Raw genomic sequence first — 10,547 nt, forward strand, 5'->3', positions numbered from 1 at the left:
TAGTTGAGACTGCCAGCAGCATTTGCCCCACATCTTGTTTCCTCTACCAAAGCCCATGATCCCAATGGACCGAACAGCCAAGATAAGGCGTAATAAACCTTTTTTCGCGCTGATCCTTTGTTTTCTTTTTTGCATGATGCAATGTACTCTCCCAACCAGGTGAGTTTCCGTACGACCCTCAGCTTCATTTGCCATGGACAACAAATGTCGCACTGCGTGTAACGGTTCCCGCAGTTTAGTTTGCTCTCCCCATACGTTGCGTGGTGTCCCCCCTTTTCGCAATCTCCTAGCGTTGACAAGTTACTCACCTACGTAGGCACCAAGCTCGACCAGCTTCGTCTTGATGGCCGCCTGGGATAGAAGGAGAGAGAGAGAAGTGAGAGCAGGACGCAGGAGGGAACCACCCGCAACGTGGCTGCTCTACGAGAAGATATCACAAAGGTTACACCGGATAAGGTTGTGATCACGCCTGCGACCTTAAAAGAAAGAGGTCATGACCCCTAACAATTATTCGTACTTGGGTTTCACATGCTGACAATGAACTTCAGCTACAAAGGTACAGTTGCAAGCTTTGTGACAGTAAACACGAAAGTGTGTGCTGCACAGTACATGCAGAGCGGTCTAGTGATAGGGGTTGGCAAACTTTCATAGTTTGTACATTTAGCAGATTCACTCCCTGACGATTCTGTGGTAGCTTTGTCAGAAATGTAGAAACGATTCCAGAGAATACATGTGCAGCTAAAGGGCTCTTCATCAAGCATGACACCCAGTGAACACATTCAGACGTTTAATTTTGAATAAGAACGCATGGTGATAAGAATGCATTATCCTCACGTCCTCATATTTCGAGATGCTGCGGCTTAACTAATGCAGCAGGCAGCTACGCGATTCTGTGCGTTCACGGAGTGCACCCGCTAAATGTGCCGACTGCAATAGCATGCAAGCGTCTCACCAGAGTGCCCTACATGTATTGAGTGGCGCGCGCTCGCGTATTTACCGCCACAAAGCCTCCGACTGTATTTGATTACCTTACACACGCTGGACCCCCTTAACCGTTTTCCTGTCATACAAATCGAACATCAATGGCAGACTGTGAATAAATGGCAAGCTCCTTTAACACGGGCTTGTCGGCGGGAAACAACATCGGCGGGAAACTCCCATTCTGTAGACCTTGCAGGACCTCCACAGACCGGATCAGCTCCCAGTTCCTCCTCTTCTCTCTTGGACCCCAATGTGCTCTGCTACGCATGCCATGGCACGACGAAGCCTGACCTTCCGCACCTCATCTGGTCTTGCCCGGGCCTTGCCGTGCTTCACGCCCAACACCGCCCAGCGTGGGTTCACTCCTACGAAGAGTGGATTCGGCCCTCTTGGCGTGTCAAGGACACCTTGACAGCACTCTGGAGCTTTGTCTGTGCGGCGTCGATGGCTGGACATTACTAGCGTCCTTCCTGCCCTCCCCCTTCCCCTGCGGCTTCAGGCCATCCTTTCTTAACTTTCTTAATAAAGTTTTCTTCCTTCCTTCCTTCAGTGGACGTCGAGTTGACCTGAGAAAGTTGGTTTGCAAAAAGGTCAACTCAGCCACTGCTGACAAACCTGTGTGCAGAAAAACAAAAGCATCACAAGCTTCTCAAGCCGCACACAGGAGGAAGTGTTGTTTATTGAATATCTTTTTTCTTGTGGCAAAGCATACGTCAAGACGGACTGGCAGCTGTTTGAACGAGCACTTCAAAGAGCACGACTACAATGTGCACAAAGCTGTAAGCAGACGTCTCGGCATTCACTGCCGGAACAGCGGCAATGAATGAACAGAATTTTTAAAATGCAAGATTTCAGCTAAGAGCAGTCAACTCACGCGTGAGATCACTGAAGCACATGCAACCGCAGAACTTAAGCACGGTTGTCCCAGCATGTCGCCAATACTTGGCTCGACCATTGCATTCTAAACACACGAGGAGGGACAGTTTCCTATTTTTATTGTTTTCTTTTTCACGATGTTTATCTTCCTGTCATCATCAGCAGCAGCAGCCTGTCTACACCACAGCAGCGCAAAGGCCTCTCCCATAGATCTCAAATTAACCCGGTCCTGTGCTAACTGCGACCAATTTATCCCGGCAAACTTCTTTATCACATCTGCCCATTTAACTTTCTTCCGCCCCCTGCAACGCTTGCCTCCTTCTCTAGGGATCCACTCTGTTACCCTTAATGACCAACGGTTATCTTGCCTTCGCATTACATGGCCTGTCTACGTCCATTTCTTCTTAATTTCTATTAATATGTCCTTAACACGCGTTTATTCCCTGACCCACTCCGCTCTCTTCTTGTCCCTTAATGTTACACCTATCAACTTCCGTTCCAGCTGAACCCTTTTAGTGACCCTCCAAGTTTCTGCTCTGTAGGTGAGTACCGGTAAGAGGCAGCTGTTCTCCTGTACACGACGGTAAATATGCTGCTGTTACGAACAATAAACTTTTCGTTGTTGTCAACGCCGTGGTGGTGTTCCATTCTCCGTCGTCCCTGTCGTGCTGTTTTATTTTCTCCGTGATGCCAGACCTTTAGCTTTGGTAGTGAGAATCAGCAACACAAACATGCAATGACTGCAGCAGCTTATTGGCTAGTTCCACTTGCTTGTGGCCTGTTCGTTCACCTCAATGGTTGGTTCGAAAGTTTTATGAACTGTTGATAGCACCCTGACACTAATTTACGAGGTGCCTCATGCATCTAGCAGTTGCTGGCTATGGAGCAAAGAAAGTCTTCTGCCATCTGGGAACCTGGCAATGACTACCAAACAGCACACCAATTGCAAGGCCATACAATTTTTTCGTAGCTCAAACATAATTCAAACAATGCAAGTCACCTCTGCACAACTGCTGGGTATCACCAGAAAAAGGCTTCTGTGTGCTACACGATTTTTCACCAATTCCCAATTTCGGAAATCACACACACTTGTTGAATGTGTTAACATGGCATACGAAGACGACTGAACTGTGGGAATTCTAAACACCACATTCTAGAATGCCACCACAGTTATGCATTCTTTGTTAGAGATGGCCTGCTATCAGGCTAGGAAGATGGCTCTACGCATTTAAATAAAGGTTGAGTGCTTGCACTCTTCATTTTCGTATATTTATCAAGCTGACTGAATACGTTTATCCCATAAACAACCCTGCATATATTGTGTCGTAGGGCATTGCCTGCAGTTTGTAATAGGCCATTCTGTTGTATTTCTTGCATGTAACCACAATTATAATCTGCGAATGTGCTTTGAAGCGCGCAACTATTAGTTCTTGTCAATTTCATGCGTCTTAAAAAGGACTTAGTAAATTAAAAAATATATATATTCAAACAGTGATCTACTCCGGGTAAATGTTTATTTTTTTTTAAGACACCGAAGTTTTTAATATTGAGCCTATAGCCATACATATTCCTACCATCCAAGGTCGACGACGGAGTTTACTTTTCACCGGACGCGCGCCATATGCCATGGGGGAACAAATAAGCACTACAGGTCATGTCGTACATCCGACGTATTTTAACAATTTCGCGCGGGTACGTCCGACGCATCTTTGGACACAGCGGATGTTTTTTTCTGACATGACAAATATCTAATACGGCTGGGCCAATCTAGAAGCTCCAAACACACTTCAAGTGTTGTCGGCGCGCGGTCACGATTCCGAGGAAAAAGTATTGCAGTGAAAGACGACGCGTACACAAGCGTAGTTTTCCTCCATGCCTAGCGTGGGTTTTGGCGAAGAAAAAAAATTGAATATCAACGTGTTACGAATAAGGTTCCAATTACCAATGCCTTCTGTTTCGTCGAAACGTGCTCTGATACGGCAAATTAAGCGGGCGATTTCTGCGAACGTCGCCCTGCAAGATTACGACGGAAAGGCTTCGTAGCCACCCGTACTGTCGGTATTAGTTGTCCTAAATATTTTGCCCCATTCGACTCAATTTCGCGACATTTATGTTTAAGTAAAACACAAAATAAACCCAGACTGTCGAATAATGCTAGCCCGACACGCTAGTGGATCCGTAATCCCGCCTCGCAAAATTCGTTTCGTTGATCACCTGCAAGCGAAGCAGAAGGGCGTAAACGAACCGCCGTAACGATTTGCTTACACTTTTTCTGGTGTCAATAAGGACACCCAAGTACGAAAATTAGATACACTACGTTGAGTTTCCGAACACACTTCGAGAGTTTTCCAGTGACCTAGTAAAATGGTTCGGGGTTCGAAGGGTGAGCGGCTTGCGATCGACTGTGCGCTCAACCCTATCATCAGTACCCCAGTCGCATAAGGTTCCTTCCTCGCATTACTACCTTTAGATAAAGCGATATACCAGCTCTTAAAACGAGGCAAGCGAACACGCGTGGTTCTTCGAGCGAGGTACAACACAGGCAGCAGCGGGACCTTCAATCAGTTTGCCCAGCACAAGTCGCAGGCTCACCCTGATCTTTTGCGTGACCTCGTTGCCGTCTATGGCCGACATTTGGTTAGCAGCTGTTGAGCCTCTTCCACGACGAATACTGCACCATGAGAAACTTCAGGAACCAAGAAACGGCAACGAAAATTCACGGCCGCCTGTAGTACGAGCCCACCGCAGAAAAAAGCGGCCGCACAACGCAAACAAAGTTTGTTGTTGCCAGATCAGCAAAGCGACTGGCCGTTGTCGGCGCAAGGGCGCAAGTTCGTTACCGAGTTTTCTTCTTATGTTCCTCCGTTCTTAAAGGGGCACTGACACAAAAATTTTGCATCTTGTTTTTTTTGTTGCGATAAGTAGCTAGTGACCTACTTATAACCTGTAGAAACCTCATTTGCTTCAGCGTGCGACGGTTGTTTAATTAGAGGCATTTTCAATGCGGCCAGTCGCAGTTTCGGCTTCAGCGAGTGCCGCGAAACGATGGATTTTGTGGATTTTGTGTGAACAAAGCTGACCACGTGACTGTCGGAGGGATATCACAGAGCAGAGCCGCCGTAGCACTGTCGAATCCGCATCGACGGCAGTTTCTGCGAATGCCCCCACGTACTGATCTCGTGAGGCGCTTAATTAAAAAGCGACCGTGGATGTGACGCGGGCGCTGCGAGTGCAAATGCTACCGCGGCTAAAGAACGACGCGCGACGCTCGAGACAGTGGGTGGCAAGACGCGCGCTGGGAGCTGCCGGCCGGTCTGCCTACAGGTCCGCCTACAGATGTGTTCGGCTCAGCACTGCGGCGGATATTTGAGTGCCGCTCTCGTAAGCGGTGCAGATGACAATTTCTAATGCAACCCGCCATCGCATCATTAACTCCTTTCTCATGTAAGCCACCATGGTCGGGACTTGGGGACAATTTCGTGCAGCGGTAACAAGCTATCACTCGAGCTACCTGCGCCGGCCTGGGCCACTTCGCGGCCGTGGTCGCCTGCACAGCGCCTGCACGGTCGCCTGCACAGTCGCCTGCACAGCGACCGTGCGGGTAGCTCAGTGAGCTTTTCGTGCCTCCGGCGCGTTTTCGCATCCAATGGTAATAAACAGTAATAGAAACAGAGTGCCTGGAATCGCTGTAGAACTTTGGTCGCGGCCAGCTGCCCGATTAGCTGACGAAATCACGGCGCCTCCGCCGCCAACGATCGGGTCGTTCGTTCTCGAGAGCAGAAGCTCCGCCCTCCGGCCCTCCGATTGGAGCGGCGAACCGGGCGAACCGGCAAAAAACGCCGGTAGTGCGGAAGCGGCAAACACAAACTCGTGACGTGTTTGGATGTTGTTTATTTACAATTGCGCGTGGTCCTCTGCTGGCTGCTCGGTTGCGTTTCGCACACTTCAAAATTGATTTTAAATATGTTCTAGGCTGTATTCGCCGCTGATATTTTGCAGACGATGTATATGTGTTCCCACAAATCTATCTCCGAAGTTATCTCGCCTTCAAAATTTTGTGTCAGTGCCCCTTTAAAAGGAAACGTTGTGTTTAGCCAGAGTGTTGTTTAGCTGCAAGAAGATTTTGACTTTTTGTGGCGTTTAGTGGATATAATGAAATAAATTAGTGATTTGTGGGTTAAATTACGAACACGCCAATTATTACGGGTTTTGATTCCGCGAAAAACGAACTATTTGTTACCTCAATGCGCGATACATAGAATTTCTAAATAATGCATTCTCAGTGCTGGCATCGCATTAAAAAAGCGCGACGAGAGTGCTACAATATTAAAAGGAGAACCGCGTATTTCTACACAGCGGTAAAAAAAAAAAAAAAAGAGAAAGCATTGTGCTGCTGAGCACGAGGTCGCGGGTTCGATTCCCGGCCGCGGCGGCCGCTTTTCTGATGGAGGCGAAAAGCAAACATGCCCGTGTGTACGAGATTTCGGCGCACGTTAAAGATCCCCAGGTGGTCAAAATTAATCCGGAGCCCTCCACTACGGCGCGCCTCATCGCCTGCGTTGCGTCGGCGCGTTAAAACCTAAAATCATTCAAAAAAGAAAGCAAACAAGAAACAGCTGATCAACAGTCGTGAATGCGTGTCACGCGGGAAAGAAAATAGCCAAGGAAAAAAAACTAAAAGACGAAATGTAAAAAAAAAATGACGTCTATAGTTGCACCAGTTAAAAAATAGTAGTAACAATTACTACTATTACTAGAAAGGAGTAAAAGATGGCGTATAAAACGAAAGAAACAGAAGAACGGGAGGAAAATGCGGGAATAAGCTAGCTTATTGCCGCATTTTCCTCTCGTTCTTCTGTTTCTTTCGTGGTGAATGGAGGTATTCCCCATACAAGAAAGCACATAGAAATGCTTGCCGACAGGACCGCACTCCACGAAGGAATACAAAGTTGTCGCCAATAGGAAATTACCACGACGATAGCGCTCGACCAATCCAGGGCTGCTTCGAGTAACAGATATGCCTAACAATGATGATGATGACGAAAAAGAAGAAGAAAAAGAGGAACATTTACTGACAGGGTTGCCACCGGTTACCTCGATCGCAGCGACGACACGTCAGCTTCTGTGTTCGGAGCTTCACTCCTCGCAACGTACTCGGGGTTTTGGCCAGGTTTTCTGTGACCGAGTTCTTCTGACCTTGTAGTTTTCAGTTCTCTAGTGAGAGTGGGCGCTTTTTGCACCAACTGGCTGCCACAAGCAACCCCCGTAACGTACGTCCATTCCGGCTCTAGCGGACATCCGCAGGACGTCCGTTTCAGAGCCGATGGACACACCATGTACGTCTGTGGGACATCCGGATTTAACACTTCCATACGTCCATTAAAAGGTCCGAAATTGGGTGTATTTTGAGTGTTCAATAAAAATTTGGGGAATCGCAAAGTTTATTCCTTTCCACAAAGATATCATCATTGTGACCGGTGAGGTACTCCAAAAAAGTTTAAAAAGTAGGCTTCATTTGAGTAATATACAGATTAAACTTGCAACAAACAAGTCAGTAAGTTGATGTACAAAATTCTTTTAATTGAAAAGCAGCGAAGCTTTTCAGACCTTGCTTTTATAAATAATTTACGCCATTATTTGATGCTTCGAGGTAACTTTGTACGCCCACGGGGTATGTCCTCGGACATACGGCAATGCATATCCTGGGTACATCCGTTGCTGGATATCCGCTGCACCTTTACAGACGGATATCCAAACGTGGACGTAAAGCGGCGTGGACGTACAGTGGCCATCCAAACTGGGCATTGGATGTTGGGGCTGTTTTTCGGACGTTCCACGGACGTCCGCGGTTGCTTGGATAACTCTCGGTCAGCCTTTCTCCGCAGGATCTTAATTTGCAGGCCTTTCTCCGAAACGGCTTGACCGACATCACTGTGGCTTTCGTTCCGACGAATGGGGAGCCATCGCCACAACAGTCCTAGGAAAACCCAAGGCGCCTTTCGTGCGGCCACTGATCCCTTCAACAAAATCTCGAGTGTGCGTCCATTCGGGAAAGGTGGAATGGTGATAGGATCATCTGACCCTGAGTGTGTACAGGACATTGTCAAGTGTGAGTCCTTTGGTACGTTCCTGGTGAGCCCATTTGTACTCTCACATCTTGCATGTATACCAAAAGGACGACTCGCGGAGTTGACACTGAGATGTCCGTGACCTTTCGTGGTCTACTCATATCGATCACATTTCATCCTTAGCTCAAAAATCCCTTGACAACTCCATATTTCCCTAAGACAGGCCCCCTCCACAATTTAAATTACAAGCTTATACCGCGCTCGTCTGCCCCAAATTATAGTATGCTTCAGCAATATAGGACTTTTACTAAACTATACCTTATTAATCATCATGAAGTCATTCAACATCGCGCGGTTAGGTTTAAATATTCTGACTCCTCCCCTTCGACAAGTGTCACAGAACTAAAGCAACACGCCAGCCTTCCTCTGCTCACCGCCGAAAACTCGCCAAAATGGCCCTGTTCCACATATACTACCATTCGCTCGTTCTCGCTCGATCTCACGCAGTGAGTAGATCCCCCCCCCCCCCCGCAAAATTCTTGCCGCAGCAATAAATCAATGCAACTATCATATCCTCGCCATAGAGCCACCACTTTCGCGAACTCACTCTTTACAACCCGTGCAAAACTTTGTAATCATCTGCCTGACTATGCTGTACAAATAAGCGACCCTGAACTATTCAGGCTTCGGGTTGGGGTGACGTTATCCCAAGTAGTTCCATGCTTGGCCTGCCCGTTATCACGCGCCGTTTGCGGACACATGCGCTTTCTGTGTGCTTCCTGCGTTAGAAGCTGATGTTTGATTGATTGTAGGTTTTAACGCGCCGACGCAACGCAGGCGATGAGGCGCGCCGTAGTGGAGGGGCTCCGGATTAATTTTGACCACCTGGGGATCTTTAACGTGCTCCAAAATCTCGTACACACGGGCGTTTTTGGTTTTCGCCTCCATCATAAAAGCGGCCGCCGCGGCCGGGAATCGAACTCGCGACCTCGTGCTCAGCAGCACAACGCCTTAGCCACTGAGCCACCGCGGTGGGTGATGTTGAACACTTGCCGTGGACTTGTCTTGGTCTTAGAGACGCCCGAACGAAACACCTTCGAGGCAACGGGCTTCATCCTGGGAGACTCCCAGATCTCAAGCGCTGGATATGGGGGCCCCAGCACCGGTCCTTCTCGGATTTTGGCGCGTTACTGGTGCAGTGCTGTACATATAAAAACTTTTTCTTATGCAAAAAAAAAAAAAAAAACAATGCATGCCATGGCTTCATTTTAGTTTGTGCCAAATTGTACAACCTTTACCAATTGGTGCTACGTTATCTATGAATTCTACAACTTCCACGATGCTATTAATCTTATGCTATAGTGCCTATAATATAGGCACTAATGCCTTGGTACCATTGTTGCTTTGATATGTTCCTTACCCACCCCTCATGTAATGCCCCTTTTTCATGGGGCTCTTGAGGTAAAATAAATAAATAAATAAATAAATAAATAAATAAATAAATAAATAAATAAATAAATAAATAAATAAATAAATAAATAAATAAATAAGCACACCAGCTCCCGGGACTATTAAAGTGGTCTCCTTGAGCTACGCCTTCAGAGAACATCACTGAAGCATGGGACGCAGCTAGGCCGTACGGGACTCCAAACTGGGGTCGTGGGAAAGGTGAATGGCGGCGTGAACACTTCGTGTCCTGGGTCCCCATCCAACTCGTCGACAAGCAGTGACTCTATCTTCAACTTTATCTGAGCCTAGTATCATGTCTTATGGCCATCTACATATCCTTCACGGCCACACGCGCTAGGCCTCCGGCTAAGTAGGCATCACGACGACACGTGTCCTGTTATATGTCACGCGTTTTAAGGGAGGTAAACGTGGTTTTGGCACTATTCTGTCGTCCGCCCCGCTATGAATTTTAGCGCACCTGCGGTTTCTACCTGGCCTTGATTGGTCACCAAATAGTGAGCAACGATTACACTACTTCATCCACATGTTTCAGTGTGGTTTTTGCTCTGTCGGGGAAAAACACCGTGCGTCTGTGTACAACTTTTACCGCTAAAATAGACACCTCAGTCACAAATTCCCGATCCAGACCTGTCCGGAATGCTGCCAAGCTCTCCGTTGGTGTTGCTTTCCCTCACTGTTAAAAATAGATCCCGCACCTAGCCTTAAAGGTGCTTTTGTCTTCGGTCATTGTATTGCTTTCGCGGGTCTTGTACGCTCAAGCACCTTCGCGGCCATAGAGTTAATACTACCACGGCCGCTGGATCAAATGCCGTGATACTACTTTCGCGACCTAACAACGGCACGTCTCAGCGGCCGGTATTGCCTTCGTACTTCGTGCGTACGAAGGTATTTCAAAGGATATCTCACACCAAGGAGACTAGCTGAGCGCCATAACAAGTAACAAGCATAAATGCTTAAACGAATAGAACTATTTAAAGAGCGAATTATTTTCTTTATTGCGGTCGAAAAGGAAAACATTGCAACTTGCGAAGTTCGCTTTTCAGGACTTGAGCGCAGTAAGTGAAGTAGTAAAGGGTGCAAGTATATAAGTATGAATCTGGTGGGTTAAATTCAGTTGTCGTTTGGAGTTCGGTGAGAAGTGCATCCCCGAAG

The 10,547-nt window shown here is 47.4% G+C and overlaps 1 protein-coding gene across 4 annotated transcripts in view; it reads right to left on the reverse strand.

Moving 5' to 3' along the window:
• Nab2 (Nuclear polyadenosine RNA-binding 2) overlaps nucleotides 1-4,654 on the reverse strand; it is a 50,802-nt gene extending 46,148 nt beyond the window's left edge. For 3 of the 4 annotated variants that reach the window (XM_077678919.1, XM_077678918.1, XM_077678916.1), the window contains exons 1-2: nucleotides 4,450-4,654; nucleotides 309-351 (exon numbers count right to left, since the gene is read on the reverse strand). In XM_077678919.1, the coding sequence (XP_077535045.1) occupies nucleotides 309-351; nucleotides 4,450-4,491 (85 nt within the window). In that variant the 5' untranslated portion in view covers nucleotides 4,492-4,654. The remainder of the gene's footprint in view (nucleotides 1-308; nucleotides 352-4,449) is intronic. The other variant, XM_077678917.1, reaches the window with a different exon arrangement.
• Between the last annotated feature and the right edge of the window lie 5,893 nt (nucleotides 4,655-10,547).

This window comes from Haemaphysalis longicornis, unplaced genomic scaffold (assembly GCF_048455015.1).
Source record: "Haemaphysalis longicornis isolate Haplotype H1 unplaced genomic scaffold, Haemaphysalis longicornis Haplotype H1 scaffold_7, whole genome shotgun sequence".
Classification (NCBI taxonomy): domain Eukaryota; kingdom Metazoa; phylum Arthropoda; class Arachnida; order Ixodida; family Ixodidae; genus Haemaphysalis; species Haemaphysalis longicornis.